The sequence below is a fragment of the Epinephelus lanceolatus genome, chromosome 20 (genome assembly GCF_041903045.1).
Source record: "Epinephelus lanceolatus isolate andai-2023 chromosome 20, ASM4190304v1, whole genome shotgun sequence".
Taxonomy (NCBI): Eukaryota; Metazoa; Chordata; class Actinopteri; order Perciformes; family Serranidae; genus Epinephelus; species Epinephelus lanceolatus.
Window position 1 is genome coordinate 26641462 of NC_135753.1, and position 21612 is coordinate 26663073.

Below are 21612 nucleotides of genomic sequence, written 5' to 3' on the forward strand. Positions count from 1 at the left end.
TTATTCTTTTTACCTATTTTTCTAACTTTATGCCTATCTGTGTCTTTGTATGCGTTGTGTTGTGTAAAAAGCTACTGGGTGCATTAATGTCCCTCGAGATTAATAAAGTATTTATCTATCTATCTATCTATCTATCTATCGATCTATCGATCTATCTATCGATCTATCGATCTATCTCGAAATTAATTCATCATTGTTATCAGAAGGGGCGCTTTGGCACTTCACGCAGCAGTCCAGCTGCTCTAAAAAAACAAACGAAGAAGAACGCTGTTGCTATGCGACGATGCTACAATACACTAGTCGTTGAGTATCTGTTAGTGCTGAACATTAATAACGTTATTTGAGCTAACCGAGCCACCTGGAGTTTAAACATTGTTTGTCCACATTCATTGTTCAACAGTTCAGGTAACGTAACATTTTAAAATGCACAAAATCTTCTTATAGTTATAGTTAGTCAGAAAAAATGTCTTTTGGCTCTTTGCTAACATTTGTCAACTTAGTTTGTGGCCGCTAACAATAGCCTATGACGATAGTTAACCTAACCTAGTTAACCTAGCTAACTTTATTCGTGTCTCACATCATGGTTTGAACTTTGTGTTTTATTATCCGTTTATATAATAATCAGCGTATGCCTACTACTACTACTACTACTACTACTAATAATAATAATAATAATTAATAATATATTATTAATTAATAATTATAAACTTAATTTCTATAGCGCTTTTCTAAACCAGGCTTACAAGGTGCTTCAAAGTACAATACCATACAATGTGAAATACAAAGAACATCATTCACAGAAAATGCGATTTATGCATTATACATATATATAGATAAAATATATACATATACACGCGTCCATACAAACACATGTATACACTTACATACACATACAGGCCTCTCATGTACATACACGTAAGTATACATAGGTAGCTACATGCAAAACTGTATGTACATACATTCACCAGCCACTTTATTAGGTACACCTCGCTAGTACCAGGTTGGACCCATTTTGCCTTCAGAACTGCCTTAATTCTGGATAGTATAGATTCAACAAGGTGCTGGAAACATTTCTCAGAGATCTGGGTCCATATTGACATGATAGCATCACACAGTTGCTGCACATCCATGATGTGAATCTCCCATTCCACCACATCCCAAAGATGCTCTATTGGACTGAGATCTGGTGACTGTGGAGGCCACTGGAGTACAGTGAACTCATTGTCATGTTCCAGAAACCAGTTTGAGATGATTTGAGCTTTGTGACATGGTGCGTTATCCTGCTGGAAGTAGCCATCAGAAGATGGGTACACTGTGGTCATAAAGGGATGGACACGGTCAGCATCAATACTCAGGTAGGCTGTGGTGTTTAAACCATGCTCAGTTGGTACTAAGGGGCCCAAAGTGTGCCAAGAAAATATCTCCCACACCATTACACCACCACCAGCAGCCTGAACCGTTGATACAAGGCAGGATGGATCCATGCTTTCATGTTGTTTACACCAAATTCTGACCCTACCATCTGAATGTGGCAGCAGAAATCCAGACTCATCAGACCAGGCAACGTTTTTCCAATCTTCTATTGTCCAGTTTTGGTGAGCCTGTGTGAACTGTAGCCTCAGTTACCTGTTGTTAGCTGACAGGAGTGGCACCTGGTGTGGTCTTCTGCTGCTGTAGCCCATCTGCTTCAAGGTTGGACGTGTTGTTGGTTCAGAGATGGTCTTCTGCAGACCTTGGTTGTAACCAGTGGTTATTTGAGTTTCTGTTGTCTTTCTATCATCTTGAACCAGTCTGGCCATTCTCCTCTGACCTAGGGCATCAACAAGACAATTTCACTCAGAGAACTGCCACTCACTGGATATTTTCTCTTTTTGGGACCATCCTCTGTAAACCCTAGAGATGGTTGTGTATGAAAATCCCAGTAGATCAGCAGTTTCTGCAGATCAGCCCATCTGACACCAACAACCATGCCACGTTCAAAATCACTTAAATCACCTTTCTTCCCCATTCTAATGCTCGGCTTGAACTTCAGCAGGTCGTCTTGACCATGTCTACATGCCTAAATGCATTGAGTTGCCGCCACAGGATTGGCTGATTAGCTATTTACGTTAACAAGCAGTTGAACAGGTGTAACTAATAAAGTGGCCAGTGAGTGCATACATACATACAAAATCACAACAAGGTTATATAAAGGAACTGACTCAGCTGATTAGATGTTAAGGGAGAGTTTGGTCTATAACTGTGATGATAAATGTATCCACTGTGGTATGGACGGGATATTTTCCAACATGGCTCCTTATATCATACAGTTCTATTTTTTATCATGCAGTTCTTTAAAAGGAGAACATGTCTTTAGGTTTTTGAGCTTGTATCTTTTTGAAACATGTTGCCTTCGTTGTCTTCACCTCCATATTACTCTTTCTTAGTGTAACAGCGACAACCAGAATTTAATTTAATGGTCGTAATGGTGTGGTTATTCTCACTATGGAAGGTTTTAAGTGGCCAGCGAGATGCCATTTTTCATTTCTCTCAGATCTGCTATCTGCAAGACATCTCATCTGCTAATTGGACTATATTGCAACATTTTATATTGCAGCCATGCCTCCTCCAGACACAATGTACTGTGCCCAGCAAATCAACATCCCTCCCCAGCTGCCAGACATCCTCAAAAACTTCACTAAAGCAGCCATCCGTACACAGCCCAAGGACTTGCTGCTGTGGTCTGCGGCGTAAGTCTTAATCTCTGTCAGTGGTGCTTTGGTAGGGGGTAAGGATACATGTGATTATGTTTTATTTCAATCGGGATCTCTTTAACAATACCATAAACAGTGTCTCCAGGCAGCATCACTGAGTGATATGGCAGGCCCTATTCACCTGTGCATCTCTTGTCTTTGCATCGACTGGCTGTAATTGGATCCCAGGGGCTTCCATGTTACTGCAGTGGTTAAACTATCTGACTTTCTCCAGCAAAGAAAAAGCCCTTTGAAAGTACTGGATGAAATTTAAATATATGAAGGTTTTTTTGTACCCCCAAGGACTGTCATATCATCTGTTATTTTATTGGCCAATGTAGCTCGGCAGTGTTTACAGCAAAAGACAATAAAGTGAGCCATATGGCGAAACAAAAACAATTCAAATGTCTCCTGGGTTACAAGATGTTTATATGCTATTAAAGTAACACCAGGCTCTGTTGCCTCTCAGAGATGCTGAAAGCCACACTGCCACTAAATTCACAACAAAACATTATTTAAACTGTGAAGTGAGATAAGCCACAGTATGCCCTTTAGCACAAAAACAATATCAGTAAACTTCAGACAAAGAAAACTACAACACATTATGATTTCTTCAACTGATGGTCCTCGTGGGAACTCATTCAGTTGGCCTAATGCCAAATCCTGCCTCATTTTTATATAGTCTGCTTTTATCACTTTACTTGATTGGCATGCTTATAAAGCAGGGAAGATGAGTGACAAGCAGGGTGAAGCTAAGCTCAGTGCGAGTGTGTTAATAATGTGTGTGTGTGTCCTCTCACAGATACTTCACTGCGCTGTTTAAAGGAGAGCATCTGCCTGTCAAGGACAGGCTGGAGATGAATGTTGCCACCCAGAAGACAGACACCGGGCTGACTCCAGGTCTACTTAAGACTCTCCATAAGCAGGTACTTCCTTTGCAGCAGGGCCACACCTCATACAACAGACCCCATAATCCCTTGCTTCATATTTTTGCTTCTAGTAGAAACAATATTGCATATTTTTTCAGTGTGCTTAACTGTAAATGATTACCATACCTTGTGTTTATTAGTTGCATCAAGTTTAATATCCATATTTGCTTGTACTTTTATTCTTTGTTTGTGTTTATCTGCTTATTGCAGTGATACCGTTCCCTCATGTGAATCATTAAAATTTCATGTTATTGTAAACCTATATAATCTCACCTGGGGCATCTAATGCCATCTTGGTGGGGTGGATTCATTAAAAGAACTGAATAATTAATATTTCCTTAAAGGCCAATGCTTAAGCAACAGTCTTAACCTTATCACGAAACTGCTGTCTTTCTGCCTTAATGCCAGTGATACTAATATGATAGTATGAGTTATTAATTTTTAAACTGTTTGTTTTGAAATTTGAAAAAGAACGTTATGGCCACAAATTATTGATGTTGGACATTAACACACAGACATGTAACTTATGTATCAATCTACCAGCTTGGAGCAGGAATAAACTCCTTGCTGTGTCTTCCCATACACCAGAAGTAAAGGAAGTCTTGCTAATGAACAGAAACATTAGTATGCGCAACCACCCGATTCCCCAGATCCAATATTGCTCTTTATTTCAACAAATGATTCTGAAAAATTACTTGTAATTTCTCACAGCCATCTGGTAAACTAGATAAACTCCTTTTTTTTCTCCTCATTTCCTCTAACCCCTCCACTTCATCCACCCAATCTCAGCTGTCCCCTGGGCAAACATGCAGCAAGGAGGAACTGCAGAAGAAATGGAGGGGTCTGTGTCTACCCATGGATCAGCTGGAGACCCTGCTGTCGCTGGGCAGCTTCGGCTTAGACATCAACTGGATGGATTTTTTCGCCCTGGGCTGCAGTGCTCTGGGAGGGGTGAGATGTTACATAAGGCCAGATATAAATGCTAATTCCACTTTATACCACTTCTTTTGAGCGGTAAAACCCACTGCGAGGCCGAGCACAGCTGGAGATCCTAAAGGAGTCCTTTTTTTTTTTTGTTCATCTCACATATAGTTGTCTAGTGTTTACACTAGATCCAGACGTGCGTGATCCAGACTTCACCATCTAGGTCCCCAGGCCCCAAAAATAAATCCTCCTCTGACTACTTGAATCTTTGCGATGCTTTTAAGCCAATGATTTTGCTTCAAAGTTGCAGATAGAGCAGCACAGACAGATTAAAGAGAGTTTCTCTGAGCATTGAGGACTTTGCAGATGATGACTTAGAGTCTGCAAATGCAGCTAAGCATTATCAACATTATGTGCTCAGTGTCAGGAGTTTGGAAAGATTGCTGCTGTTTATGATGCTGTTAAACACTTGAGCCACATGAGGGCAGTCATGTTCTACACTGTTGAGGCTTTGTTTTTTTAACTGTCCGTGACCTAGTGTGTGTGCATGGAAGTGTATTTTGCAGCTTCTGCTCGTGATGCTCAAACGGAATGTGATCATCCTTGAATGCTAAAGGCATGTTTTTGTATTTATGTGTCTGTTGTTTTTTTTTTTGTTTGTTTGTTTTTTCATGACAAAATCCTACTCACCGCTTCTCCTTGTCTCTGCGTACACTTTCTCAGACCCTGATGAGTTCTCTGAAGTTTGCCTGTGAGATCCTGACAGAGGATGAGGAGGGCGGCGCTGCAAGGATTCCGTTCTGCACCTTTGTCCAACTCTACACCTACCTGGCTCAGCTGGACGGGGACATGCCACAGGACCGCATCAGCAGTTTCCTCAGCAGCCTGCAGGCACAAGTGTAGGTGTCGTTTGTGTGTGTGCAGTGGTGTAGCAGTTGTTATTGAGGTGGGTGTACAGCTAGGTAGGTGGGTAGGTTGCCAAGGAGGAAGTGGGTATACACTTCTATATATTCTAATGGCTTTTTGGCTGGAAAAAGAGGTGGTTATACCTCGTATACCTGCGTATACCCTCCACAGCACTACTCTGTGTGTTTGTGATTCTCCTCAGCTTCATAGTATAGCATATACTATAGACAGGAAGCGTAACTCACTACTTCCACTTGCAATAAGCAGAGTGGATGTAGGCGGTGGGAAATTAGACTGTTTCATATGCATCACCAATGGAGATGGTACCCACTTCTCTTTTTCTCAAACAGCCTAATTATTTTTTTCTCATTTGAATCAGTTCTTGGATTCAGCTCCAGTCAAGTCTCATGAAAAAGTCCTTAATTCACAATTTTTTTTTCTCATGAAGATTGTCAGTAATCAAGGTCATATGATATCTTCAAGTATTAACTCAAAGGTGACTCTCATGTGGCACATAGCAGCAAGCAGCGTTGGGGTCTTTGCTAAAAAAAAAGTAATGTATCATACAGCACTCTGTATTTTAACCCAGAGTAATGCATTACTTTGGCGTTACTCTGCAACACTGACTGAGATGCACTGTCGCAGAATTGCAAGTTAATAATGATATAACCTTAAATCTTACACATACTCACATTTTAGCACAATGAAAGGTTCAGGAGAATCAAGATGGCAGTAGGCTGTAACTGCCTCTCAATGAAACTATATCAATATATAAAAGAGAATGGCCTTCCTGACACCACATAGTATACATAATAATTGCCTTACATCAATAGACCTCATGAAAATAATTTAAGAGACGAGCCTTTCTAACACCACAAGGTGATGACAGACTTAGGCTCTGATCACACAGAAAGCCTTTTAGCAATTGGAGGCTGCTTTTTTGTAATTGTTTTTAATGAGAATGAAGCGCCTTGCCCGCAGTTTTTGCTTTGCAACGTGCCTCACGTTTTGTGCGTTCTAGGCACCTAGTGTTTCTGCCGGAGCGCTCTAAACTCGAGTTGAAAAAACTTCAATTCAAAGCAGAAAAGTGCCCCACGTCATCTCTTTTTTCGTCATCTTTTTCCATTGCCCAATCAGATGATTTGAGAGGCGGGCCTTCTGTGGTGGTCACGACAACAAGTTTACAGCTGGTAAACAATGGAGGAGAAACTGGTGGTGGCGGTTGCTGGATACCCAGAGCTATACGGCCTGACAATAGACAGCACGTTGTCAAACTGCCCCTGAGTCATCCTAAAATATGCCTGGAAACAGCCATCATTGAGGCGAAGCTCCTGGACCAACTGGTGGTGCTCCTTGTGATCCACCCTCTTTTTTAGCGTCTCATGTACCCACACAGATCTCCATTTCTCTGTGACCAACAAACTATTTGCTGACAACCTCTCACCCTCAACCAGAGCTACAGCATGTACCCTCTGTCTATTTTAGGAACTAGATACTAATTACTATCTAATAACTAAAATAAGTAAATAAATTGTAGATTGATTACACAGGAAGGTTAGAGTAAGGAGGCGATGGCATGGTTGCCTGGTAACAATAAAAAGGCACAGCAAGTATGGTATTTAATGGGCCAAACACACTCAAAAAAACTCACTGAGTTGCTCGCTCATGAAACCATGGCTTTGTAGTAGACTAGACCAGCTTTTTTGACATATTAAATGATTGATTGTTGAGTGATTGATTGAGGAGGATATCCTTAGATTGTTGGTCTCACAACCTGTTCCTCCACTAAGTCAGCACAAGACTGGAGTCAGAATAAGACTGCCCAGGCTGAGGAGCCTCTCCATGAGCGCAGGGGATGATGTCACTGTTGTCGGCATGTTTGATAATTTTATTTTGTTCACCTATTATGCAGATGATTGAAGAACTTAGGTAACACAAGTTATTATATAATTGTTTGATTAGTAACTGTAATGTATTACTAATTTTAAAACAGTAACATATTGTCTTGCTAACAAAAGTGAGGTGATTGCAGTAACGTGACTTTGTAATGCTTTACTTTGCAACGCGTTACACCTAACACTGCCGACTTCTAGATATTTTTATCCTTTTCCCTTAGTTTTCCCGATTTATTTATTACTTCAGATAGCTAAGTCACCTCGAGTTTATAGGTCTAAATTTCATCACATATATAACCAATATGCAGCCTTTAAATTTCAACACTCCATACATATACACTTACTATAACTGCATTTCAAAACTAACAAGTGTTCTAAAAAGACATATATTTGTTACAAAAAGTTCAGGAAATAGACTCCAAACTACTTTAAGTTGAAGATATGCTGCCAATATGGTTTCTACAGTGATGACTCTGGATGTGCTCAACACTGCTTTAGCTCTGTTTGGCCCAACATTCCTGCCAGTCAGTGTCGACAGGCTAAGAAGCACAGACAGTTTAAGAGCTAAGCCAGGTCCCCTGGCCTCAGATGATGTTGTGAGATAGTGATATTCACTGTTGTGAAAATCCTTATGCTGCTGAGTAGAGCTGTTGCACTCGATTTCTCTGCCCAACAGCAACAAGCAGAACGGCATGATTCAGGTTTCCAACTTCTACATCAGCAGGAAGTGAGGGAAGAAGAGACGGAGAGCAACGGAAGACAGGAAGGAAGGGACAGAAGTAACAAAATGACAGTGTTCAATTAATAAATGGTAGTGCTAATGCTCCTTCAAGCACAGCTGTTGTTTCATTACCTAGAAGTTGGCCCCATTAATTGTTAGCATCATGCACAGTGGGTTATTATTCATCATTGTCCAGCTGAACGAGGCTGCTGTTTTGAGTCAGGATGGAATCTTTTAATGAGCAGCAGGAGAGGCACAAAGCTGCCTTACACAAACTGTCAGGTGGAGTGTGTGTATGCTTTTTACTGCCTGTTCCCTTATGTCTGGGTTAGCCAAAGTTAATTTATCATACACACTACCTATCAGCTTGCAGCCTCACTGCATTTGGCTTCTCTGCTGGTGTATTCATTTCACCCAGCAGACGGAAAAGAGGAGAGGTAAGGAGATAAGCTCTGAGGGCACAAGAGCGTGATTTTCAGCTCATGTTAAAGAGCTAAAACCCCCCTGTGTTTTGTTCACTCCTCCGTGCAATATGGGAAAATGGGCAAGTACAAACGCACACTCAGACAGGTTTATTACACCAGTCAGAAAGCACACAAAATCACATGCAGGGCCAAGAAATCTCTGAGGCGCACATACGCATGCATAAATCTCACACCCAGTCTCTCTAAGCATCAGCACATAATTTTATTTTCATGTGTCAGTATGAGAGCACAATCCACGGTCACAGAGGCCCAACATGACACTGAACATGTTTTTCTCTTCTCCAACACACACAAGCACACGGATGTAGTTGTGTCATTTTGTGGGTATTTCATCAGGCAGGGCAGGAAACAGGATCAGTGGGAATTCACAGTTCAGGCACAGTTGGCAGTAGGCTGAAGAGGTGGAGGATACACATACACACACACACACACACACACACACACACACATGCACACACACTTAAGCTTACTCCTTGCAGGATTGTGGAGCTGTGGCCGAGTCAAAGGGGATTGGAGGACAGATAGAATCCTTGATAACCTGATAACTGCAGACTCTTCACCCGTATGACACAGCAAGAAAGGAATTTTGTCGGGGCTTAAAACAGAGACCTTTCTGTGAGCCACATGGTAACCTTTACATATTATGTTGATAATAACTAAACATCTGCTCAGAGTACTTTTCCAATACAAATGCTATAGACATATTGTTTCTATTCAGGTGGAGTCTGAAACTAAAATATTGGGTAGCAAAGACCAGTTGTCAAAACTGTTGTTATTGCTGTAAACATCAGTTTTTATTAATGAACACCACACAGCTAAAGTATGAGGATGTGTATGACCCAGCTTTTAAGCTTCACTCATATCACTCTGATTTTTCACAAAGGATTAAACACTAATTTGTAAATACAGGGTGTGTGCGGGGTCTTAAAAGGGTATTAAAGGTTGATCAATTATTGACAATTAAGGCCTTGACTTTTAATGGCATATTACACTTTCACTTTTTTGTTACATATTATACTACAACATTTAATTATTTTCTTTTGGCATATTATACTATGACATTTTAATTACATGTTTATGGCTCTATGACTTCTTACAGCATTTTAATGACACAATATACTAGGACTTTTTCATGATTTTGAACGACACACTATACTATGACTTTTTTTTATGATGTTGGACAACATAATATACTATGACTTTTTTTTATGATTTTGGACAACATGCTATATGACTATTTTATGATTTTGGACAACATGCTATACTATGACTTTTTTTTTAATGATTTTGAACGACATACTATACTATGACTTTTTTTATGATTTTGGACAACATGCTATACTATGACTTTTTTTTTAATGATTTTGAACGACATACTATACTATGACTTTTTTTATGATTTTGGACAACATGCTATACTATGACTTTTTTCATGATTTTCTACGACATGCTATACTATGACTTTTTTTCTTGATTTTGAACAACATACTATACTATGACTTTTTTATGATTTTGAACGACATGCTATACTATGACTTTTTTATGATTTTGGACGACATACTATACTATGACTTTTTTTCATGATTCTGGACAACATACTATACTATGACTTTTTTTTAATGATTTTGAACAACACACTATACTATGACTTTTTTTCATTATTTTGGACGACATGCTATACTTTGACTTTTTTTCACGAATCTGGACAACATACTACACTATGACTTTTTTCATTATTTTGGATGACATACTGCACTATGACTATTTTTAATGATTTTGAACGACATGCTATACTATGACTTTTTTTCATAATTTTGGACGACATACTGTACTATGACTTCTTTTCATGATTTTGGATGACATGCCATTCCATGAGTTGTTTTTTATGTTTTTGGATGACATGCTATTCCGGTTAAGCTTTCACTTAAAACAGCAATTGGACCCACAATGCAGAGAAAAGACAGGGATAGGAGTTAACTTGTTTATTATCCAGAAAAAGTCAGTAAAGCAGGAGTGTAGATGAGAGAAACTCAAAGCTGAGCCAGCTGAGTCATTGGATGTCCAGGTGGAGAGGATCCTAGCTGATGAAGAGGCTGTGGCTGAGCGTGGCAGATGAAAACAGGTTAGTATGGCCCGGCACTGACAGGACAACAAAATAAAGAGTCAGGAAAAGCATACAAAAACTAAGAGTCGATAAGGGTCTGAGTTCTCTGAGAATTTGGTCAAGTAATTACCACTTGTGGTTACAACAACGAGCTGGCGATGAATGGAGAGAAAGATCAGGTATATATACACTGCAGGAGAGGTAGGCGGTGCTCAACTTGATGCACAGAAGCTGCGATGAGAGTGCTGAGAAGTCCAGAAGCCACACCAGCCCTGGAACAGACAGACAAGGGAAACACACAACATGAACACAAAACAAGAGGGCGGATAAAACAGGAGGGAAACACAAAGTTGGACAGGAGCCCCGGATGATCCTTACATTACTATGACTTTTTTTCATGGTTTTAAATGACATGCTATACTATGACTTTTTTTCTTGGTTTTGAAGGACATGCTATACATTGACTTTTTTCAAGATCATGGACGACATACTATACTATGATTTTTTTTCATGATTTTGGACAACATGCAATACTATGACTTTATTTCATGATTTTGGACGACATACTATACTATGACTTTTTTATGATTTTGGATGACATGCAATACTATTACTTTTTTCACAAATTCCGGAGCCTTTGTGCTCCACTTTCTCGCAGGTTAACTTCTATCACAGCGGTGCCTGCATGGTGTGGCGTGTGTGGTTGTGCTGCTGCCGTGGTCCTGCCTGATGCCTCCTGCTGCTGCTGTTATCATTAGTCATACTTCTACTGTTATTATACATATGTGACTATTGTCACATATGTATACTATCAGATATTAATATATACTTTTAACAAATTGTACCACAATAGCCGTAATTTAGATTTAGATTAGAATTATGATATTATTACTTTAATTAATGTTGTTGTAAGCTATTGTCATTACTGTTGGTCCTGCATCTCTCTGTCTCTGTCTCTCTTTCTGTCTCATTATGTCATACCGATTACTGTTAATTTATCATGTTGATCTGTTCTGTACGACATCTATTGCACGTCTGTCCGTCCTGGAAGAGGGATCCCTCCTCAGTTGCTCCTCCTGAGGTTTCTACTATTTTTTTCCCCCCATTAAAGGGTTTTTTTGTCGGAGTTTTTCCTTATCCACTGCGAGGGTCCTAAGGACAGATGGATGTCGTATGCTGTAAAGCCCTGTGAGGCAAATTGTGATTTGTGATTTTGGGCTTTATGAATAAAATTGATTGATTGATTTTGGACAACATACTATACTATGACTTTTTACTCATGATTTTGAACGACATACTGTACTATGACCTTTTTGTCATGATTTTGAACGACATACTATACTATGACTTTTTTTCATGATTTTGAACAACATACTATACTATGACATTTTTTCGTGATTTTGGACGACATACTTAACTATGACATTTTTTCATGATTTTGAACAACATACTACACTATGACTTTTTATTCATGATTTTGGTCAACATGTTATACTATTACTTTTTTTTATGATTTCGGACGACATACTAAACTATGACTTTTTTTCATGGTTTTGAATAACATACTATACTATGACTTTTTTTCATGATTTTGGATGACACACTATACGATGACTTTTTCCCATAATTTTGGACGACATGCTATGCTATGACTTTTTTTCATAATTTTGGTCAGCATACTATACTGTGACATTTTTTAAGAAATTAAGCATTTTATTTGTCTTCCGCCAACAAAAATAGTTCCCTCAGGACTCCGCTGTCACCATTGCTATGTAACGCAGACATGGTGCGCCAGGCACTTACTCTTTATACACATTTATCTGCACGTTTCCATTAATTGTGCAGCCGGTGAAATAAGTCTCTGGTGACTGCCTGGTGGACTGTCACTTCACAGGCACAGCCGACTCTGCCTTCTGATCTGACAGTATGTTGCTTTTCTCCAAGTCATTGATACATACACAGTGAAATAACCGTGATGTTGTACTCCAATATCATCACAGTTTTACTGTCTCTCGACCAATCAGATTGCAGGGCCGGAACTAACTGTTGTATAATATTACTTTTTTTCATGATTTCGGACGACATGCTAAACTATGACTTTTTACCCATGGTTTTGGACAACTTACTGTCGTGTGACTTTTTTTCATGATTTTGAACAACATACAAAACTATGACTTTTTTCATGATTTTGGACAACATACTATACTATGACTTTTTTTCATGATTTTGGACGACAAACTTAACTATGACTTTTTTCATGATTTTGAACAACATACTATACTATGACCTTTTATTCATGGTTTTGGACGACATACTATACTGTGACTTTTTATTCATGGTTTTGGACAACATACTATTCTATGACTTTTTTCATGAGTTTGGACGACATACAAAACTATGACTTTTTTTTCAGGATTTTGAACAACATACTATACTATGACTTTTTATTCATGATTTTGGACGACATACTATACTATGACTTTATGTCATAATTTTGGTCAACATACTATACTATTACTTTTTTTTTCATGATTTCTGACGACATACTATACTATGACTTTTTATCCATGGTTTTGGACAACGTACTATTCTATGACTTTTTTTCATGATTTTGAACAACATACAAAACTGTGACTTTTTTTCATGATTTTGGACGACACACTATACTAGGACATTATCCCATAATTTTTGACGACATACTATACTATGACTTTTTTTCATGATGTTGAACGACATACTATACTATGACTTTTTATCCATGGTTTTGGACAACGTACTATTCTATGACTTTTTTTCATGATTTTGAACAACATACAAAACTGTAACTTTTTTTCATGATTTTGGACGACACACTATACTAGGACATTATCCCATAATTTTTGACGACATACTTAACTATGACTTTTTTTCATGATTTTGAACGACATACTATACTATGACTTTTTTTATGATTTTGGAGGACATACTTAACTATGACTTTTTTTTATGATTTTGAAAAATATACTATACTATGACTTTTTATTCATGATTTTGGACAACACACTATACTATGACTTTTTGTCATGATTTTGAACGACATACTATACTATGACTTTTTTTCATGATTTTGAACAACATACTACACTATGACTTTTTATTCATGATTTTGGACGACATATACTATGACTTTTTCTAACAATTTTAGACAACATACTATACTGTGTCTTCGTTTTCATGAGTTTCGATGACATACTACACTATTAATTTGTTTTTATGATTTTCAACGACATGCTACACAATAATGTTTTTTTTGGATTTTGGAAGACATGGTAAACCATGACTTTTTTCACAATTTTGGACGACATTCTATAATATGACTTTTTTCCATGATTTTGGATGGAATAATTCAGCACTGTACTTTCAGTTTTCATTGTGGTTTTTTATTACAGTAGAAAAATAGCAGAATAAAATTGTAGTTCCTAATGCCTTTTAGAGTTACCTTTTTTGTCTTCTACAATATCCTCCCTCTCCTCTGCACATCTTCCTTCAAACATAAAAATGACACTCTCACAATAGCACATTACAAAGAGCAACACTGTCAATTCAATCCAAACTACCTAGTTTAGTAATCTGTCTAAAACTGAAACCACTAAAACTGATGATCAGAGATGTGATGTGATCAGAGACACTACTTGCACTTGCTTACAATTGAGAGTGATTTTCTTCTCCTGTCATAAATGGCCTTGAGTGACAGTTCTATTTGAGCAAATAGTCATAAAGATAAAGTATTTACTGACCTTCTGAGATAACCATTGTTTCTCTGTTCCAGTATTTTTTATCGTACAGTGTAAAGTACTGACATGTTCTTCACAAAGCATATGTAGACCCATCCTCAATTTTCTGTACAACTAAGACCTATTTTTAGGTGCATCCTCTGGTACAATGGTCATACAGTACAGCTTCAGGACTGTATGACCATTGTTTTGGGATGCTGGAACTTGGGAGAAACATGATGTCATTGCAAAGATGTCAGTGGCTTAGGAATCTCTGCTCCAGGGTGGACCTCGTTGCACAACCCTTACTGTTTCTTCAAGCTTTGCTCATAACATCACATCTCCAGGGACACGATGAATGTAGCGAAGCAGTGCGAAAAGAGACAGGAGAAGAGAGACTGGACACAAAGGCTCCATTTTAGCGTTCTTCTCTGTAGCTGTTGTGTAACAGAAATCAGGGTAAGGAAAAGGGAAAACATGATTCATGCTGTATTCCGAAGTTGCAGAACATGGATATTTTATCAGTCAGCACAGCTGCACTCTACAACTATACTCTATTTTGTTTATTTGTTAAGAAATCAGGTTGTTTATGATTTATTCAGTCTAGAATTCATTGTTAGCTTGGCTGTTTTCATTGGTATCCATGAGTTTGTATTAGTTATCTATAATAATGATCTTTATATAGTCAAACAAACATCAGGATCATTCAGCAGTGACACACAGAAAGTAGGACATTTGTGCTCCATTGTGTGTGTATTGCTTACAGATTGCACTGTATAAATGTGTGTCATAGACGTCTAACACCATACTTTACATTTCAGGGAACTCCAAGGTGGGATGATAAAACCTCTGGACTTTATCCATCGGGTTGATATGGACTCAGCTCCTCCTGATTCATCAAACTTTTCCAGAGCAACCTCCAGAGCTGAATAGGAGCTTTGAAGGACAAACATTTCAAAATTAAATCAGAACCGAATCCTAAAAGATACTATATTGGTGTGACTAAAAGAGAGATTCAGCTGTAAACGTCTGCCACTCTCATGTGACTAATGTGCTAGAAACACAGATATTATGCCACTGACATCACCCATACTTTCATCAGGGGACATTTTAAAGTGGGTATTTAGGTTTACAGCTCACCATTATTCTGAAGCTGAGGTGGGATGAACAAGCAGAAACCTTCAGGGCTGCCTGTGACAGCAAACACACCCTGTAAGCCTCATTATCTTATTAACGGAACAATGATCTCACAATCTCCACCATGACACACACACACATTGACAGATGTAAAATTAATTACTGAGACCTGAACTTGTGAGAAAATATATGATGTGTATTTCAAGAGGGCGTTTCACCGATTTCTTGGAGCCAGTATCCTGCAGTCATTAGAGGAGCTGCACCCCTACATTGGCTTCATTACTCTGCCTCACCATTACAGTGAGGTTATGTGTGTGTAAGAGGGGCCTCGTTCACTTAACAGTATAAATTGTTTAATTTAATGTAATGTTTTTGTCTATTGATTATTATACTGATTTTGTCTGCGGTCTGAAAGCATTTGTGGAATATGCTAACAATATATAAATTTGATTTGTCCAGGCTGTGTTTGAGAGTTGTTTTTACACACATCAACACGCATCACAAAAGGAACTTAATTAAGGGCCATTGCTGGCTGATTACAATTAGTTAATTACCACTTGTGGACTATTGAATTTCTCCCATTCAACTGGCAGCTAAAGCTTTCCTTTCCCTGGATTTAAGTGTTGTCCTCTGCTTTTAAATAGATGGCGTTGTCTGTCCCAGCCTCATTAACTGATTAATCAAGCTTTTAATAATCCCAACATTCGGCCTTTGCTATGAAGTGGAAAAAACAACCTTTTCAGGCAAATCTTTGACACAAGCATACTCGCTAAAACCCTGTCATAAACACACAATTTCAGTTCCCTTCATCATCACACACATACACACAAACCTGAACAGTTCAGCGCTTGTGTAAAGAGGAGACTCATAGGAGATCTTTGTATGGCACTCCTGCTGCAGGTATACCATAGAAGAGACCGTGGTGTGTTGGGTTGTTTTGGCTGCTTGTGGTCTTAGAGGGAATAAATGGACGACTGACTGGAAGGACTGCGGGAGCTTGTCTAAACCCACCAGGTCATGTGCCTTTTAGGTGCATGTGGGATGCAGGCGAATAGAGTATGAGCTCCGCTGAGGAAAGAGGTGTTAGAAAAATGTATTTATGATCAGCGAGGGCCTTTTAAATTAAGAGCCTGCCACAGTACAGTCATCTCTCAGTTTAGAGGAACGGCTAATTATGTGGGCATGCATTATGTGCTGACGGTCAAAGAGGTGTTTAAAACGACCACTCTGGGGACATTTTGCACAGAGAGCCCATCCTGCAGTGCCTCTGTGTTCAAGTAGCCTGTCGATGTGATCCTCTCGAGTATACTTTGGGGCATATAACATGGCTTTTAGGGTAAGTCCCTGGTGACTCGTTGAAAAGGATCCTTCCTTGGTAGAACAAGGAGGCAAGGCAAGAGTCCTTCTTAGCATTCGGTGAACACACATTGGAACATGCTAACGAGTGTCCCCAGGTGGACTGAGGGGGTTTCAGGGTACTACGATAATCTTGGCACACTCTAATGTTGTACAGTTTGAACAAATGTAAGCAGTATTTTCAGAGTCACATGACTTTTAGGGAGAATATATTTCTGGGTTATACTAACAGCTAGGTAGGCTAAATGAGGATACACACATGCATGCTTGAAAACTCTCTGAATGAAGGACTCTGTCCTCGGTAGAATCTGAAGGATCCTTGACATCAGAACAGCCCTCAGACGGGATTCGATGACGTAGCATCCTTGAAATTCTGCCATGTAAGGATCCTTCCTTGACTTTGAGAAACACCCACATTCTACCAAAATGACAACAAATATTTTGTCAAATGGAGACAGACAAGACATTACTCATGATACAAATTACTATCTCCGGTTTATGCAAGCCTATTGGATCTGCCACAGAGATGCTTCCAGGTTTTAGGTTAAAAATATTACATTTCTAAGAGCTTTAGAGTGCTGTACTCTTACTAAGTATATCGTTTTGAAAAAAAGCCTTGAATATGCAATGGATTGGAGACCCAGTATAGACCTCACCATCTACATGACACACACATTCACAGAAGGGCTCGTGATTATCCGTCCTGGGGATTTAGATTTTTCTTCTGAGCCTGGGCTGAGCTAATGCAATTGACTCTACAAGTAATGGCGTTGCTCATGTTGTGCTATTTACAGTGTGTCTAAGTCTCGCATGGGCACATCACAGAGGGTAAAAGCATGTACATCACTGTGAACGCAACAAAACTGTCCGTACTCTCCAGTATCTCTGTATATTGCAGTGCAGCAGCAAGTGACACATTGTACCGAGGACATATGGAAAGGGAATCTGGGATCAAGTCTTCATATCAGCAGGCATCTGCCCCCATGCAGTGTGCTTGAATGAACCACAAATTTCCCACCAGCTGTGTCGCAGACCCTGGCTTGGACCTGAAATGAACCTGTGAAAGTACTTGTGGAGCTTAAGAGTTCTCATCCTAAATAAACCACCAGTCTTCTTCATCAGTATTAATCATTTCCCTCCATTTTGCCAGAGCTAAATGTGGCCCACTAGCCCCACTTGGAGTGTCAATAAACCGCTGTGAGCACTAGTGGTTTATTTGGATTCATAAAACTGCTGTGTAAACATCATTTGATGTGAAAAAAAAAAAAAAGGTGAGACAGGGAATGACACTGAGCAATATTAAAAAAACATGGATTGGCCTTTGTGTATTACTGTAAAGTGCTTTGCAGTGTTTTCTATTACATTTTGCAATATTGAGGCATCTAGAATTTTTAGTCATTTCCAAAATTTAATTGACTTTAGTTATTCAGTTGTATCCTGTAAAGCAGTGCTTTATTACCAAGCAGCATTTGCTAATTTCATTTTACTGGCAGCAAATTGTTGCCTTTATGGCAGCTTTATTTTGCTGAGCAGCCCTGGTTGTGCTGCTGGAGAGTAAAACTGGAACATAACTTTGATTACAGAATACATTATTGTCAGAAATTAATATAATGTGAGGAACTGAACTAAATGTTTCATTTTCATTCTAATAAAATGCATCAGGTTTTATATTTGTACAGTAAGTTCTTAATAACCTGTGAATATCCTAATTAAACTAATTGTTTTTCAAAGACTCTCAGCTGCCAGTTTATTAGGTCCACTAAGCTAAAAGTAATGCAGCCCAATACAACAGACCTGCAATAAAATCTGCCTTTTTGATTACTATAATGCTCGGTTCTTATTATTATATTCAGATGTGGATTCAACTCGATGGTAATCTTGTAGTTTTCTTGAGTTGTATTGTGTTAAACCAAGAGGTATTTCTAATTTTTTGCCTACCCCAGTTACATCTGCAAGGATCTAGTAAATATAAGGATGTAGGAAGGTAGCCTGCCCACCATTTTCTAATTCACAATGAAAAGAAATTGATTCACACTGGGAATTTTTACTGTTTTTTGTAATGTTAAAAAGGTGCCTAGGTGTGTTTAAAAAGCAGCAAAATACTGCTTGTTTATGGACAAAATGCCAAGAGAGGCTCCCCCAGAGCCCCCGACAGAAGTCTGGACTAAGCCTTGAAAGTCCACAAATCCTAGAAGCGCCCTGTGTCCACCTGACCTGTGTGTCGCTGCTGCCACTGGATTTGCCTCTTGGTGAAGACGAGTGAGGACAGCAAACTTTGAAATGCTGAGAACAAGCAATTCATTTATTATACTGGTAAATATTATAAATGTTTGTTTATTAACTGGCCCCTGGCCTTCATGTCATTTTGCATAAGTGTCCCTAGAGCAAAGCAAGTTGAGCATCCTTAAATGTGGAAAACATTTAGGGAACCTCAATTTGCTTTGCTCAAGGGACATCTTCTATAATGATGCTGAAGCTAAGGGACTCAGAATCTACACACTTGAGAGCTGCAGGACATTTAGTGGATAAGTGGGGGAGCTGTGAGTTACATGCCAGGTTCATTATATCTAATATAGTGAAAACAAGTTCTACTCTAACCCTGACTTCACCAAAGATGTTTTCCCTGACTTGAATTTTACTGAAGTGAGTAAGGAAGCTTTGTGTCTGCAGCTTGACCAGACAATGAAATTGATATTTACATGTGGAAGTGCTAACACTGACTGTCACCCACACAGCAGCAGACTGATACCATAGAGATGGAGGACCCACAGGAGAGCAGAGCTCTCAGCGGGGGGTAGATGAAGGTAAAATAATAATGGGTACGCACGGGGACTGTTATGCACTTGTTTTTTTCCACAGCAGGTGATGTCAGCAAACTGATGTTATTAATTACTGACAGAAAAGGGAGCATCTCTGTAAATCTGGCTGTCAAGCTGAATATCGTCGCATTTAGACACTGTGGCTCTTACACAAAACTCCAAAGCCATGCATTCGCAACCATGAATCACACCTGTTTCAGTTTTAGTTCCTCGTTTGCATGGATGGATTACAGAACAACAGGCTGACTATGCATAGACAGAGGCCCATGGGCCACAAGTGTCAGGGGCCCCCTGGCCTCCTCCTGCAAAATGTCACTCAAAGAGACATACTGACCAGGAAGAGAGCCCAAATAACCACAAAGAAACCACACACAACTACAAATAGATGCAAAACAGCAACATGAAAAGGGGCAAAAAACAACAACAGAGAGACACAGAAAAGATACAAAGAGACACAAAACAATTACAAAGACACATAAGTTGAATACAAAGACACACAAAACAACTACAGAGAGACACAAAATGACTACAGAGACACACAAAACTACGAAGAGATGCAAAATGATGACAAACACAAAAACTATGAAGACATGCAAAAGAACTACAAAGAGATACAAAACCACACAGAGACGCAAAATGACCGCAGAGACGCAAAACAACTACAGGAGACACAAAAAGACTACAGAGACACAAAACTATGAAGAGACGCAAAGTGACTAGAAAGAGACACAAAACAACTACAAAGAGACACAAAATGACTACAGAGAGACACAAAAGTACAAAGAGATGCAAAATGACTACAAAGAGACACAAAACAACTACGAAGAGACACAAAATCACAACACAGAGACATCACAAAACAACAAAGTGGACACAAAGAGACACAAAACAATTATGAAGAGACACAAAATAACACTAAAGAGACACAAAACAACTATGAAGAGACACAAAATGACTACAGAGAGACACAAAACAACTACAGAGAGACACAAAATAACACCAAAGAGACACAAAACAACTACAAAGAGACACAAAACAACTATGAAGAGACACAAAATAACATTAAAGAGACACAAAATAACATTAAAGAGACACAAAACAACTACAAAGAGACAAAAAATAACAACACAGAGACACCACATAACAACAAAGTGGACACAAAGAGAAACAAAACAAATATAAAGAGACACAAAATAACACTAAAGAGACACAAAACAACTACAAAGAGACACAAAACAACTACAAGGAGACACAAAATAACACCAAAGAGACACAAAATGACTACAAAGAGACACAAAATAACACTAAAGAGACACAAAACAACTATGAAGAGACACAAAATGACTACAAAGAGACACAAAACAACTACAAAGAGACACAAAATAACACCAAAGAGACACAAAACAACTATGAAGAGACACAAAATGACTACAAAGAGACACAAAATAACATTAAAGAGACCCAAAACAACTACAAAGAGACACAAAATAACAACACAGAGACACCACATAACAACAAAGTGGACACAAAGAGACACAAAACAACTATGAAGAGACAAAAAATGACAACAAAGAGACACAAAACAACTACGAAGAGACACAAAATAACAACACAGAGACACCACATAACAACAAAGTGGACACAAAGAGACACAAAACAACTATGAAGAGACAAAAAATGACAACAAAGAGACACAAAACAACTATGAAGAGACAAAAAATGACAACAAAGAGACACAAAACAACTATGAAGAGACACAAAACAACTATGAAGAGACAAAAAAATGACAACCAAGAGACACAAAACAACTACAAAGAGACACAAAATCACAGGGAGATGTGCAGGGACTACC

The 21612-nt window shown here is 38.7% G+C and overlaps 1 protein-coding gene and 1 long non-coding RNA gene across 2 annotated transcripts; one reads left to right on the top strand and one right to left on the bottom strand.

Moving 5' to 3' along the window:
- Positions 1-275: 275 nt before the first annotated feature.
- Positions 276-16046, top strand: ropn1l (rhophilin associated tail protein 1-like). Its single transcript, XM_033639236.2, has 6 exons — positions 276-405; positions 2597-2729; positions 3535-3658; positions 4451-4612; positions 5309-5484; positions 15270-16046. Exons 2-6 carry the CDS (start codon positions 2599-2601, stop codon positions 15379-15381), a joined length of 705 nt encoding a protein of 234 aa, XP_033495127.1. The 5' UTR covers positions 276-405; positions 2597-2598; the 3' UTR covers positions 15382-16046.
- Positions 10471-15371, bottom strand: LOC117264917 (uncharacterized). Its single transcript, XR_013488270.1, has 3 exons — positions 15263-15371; positions 10827-10968; positions 10471-10731 (listed from the first exon to the last, which is right to left on the bottom strand). It is a non-coding gene; the product is annotated as an uncharacterized LOC117264917 (long non-coding RNA).
- Positions 16047-21612: the final 5566 nt, after the last annotated feature.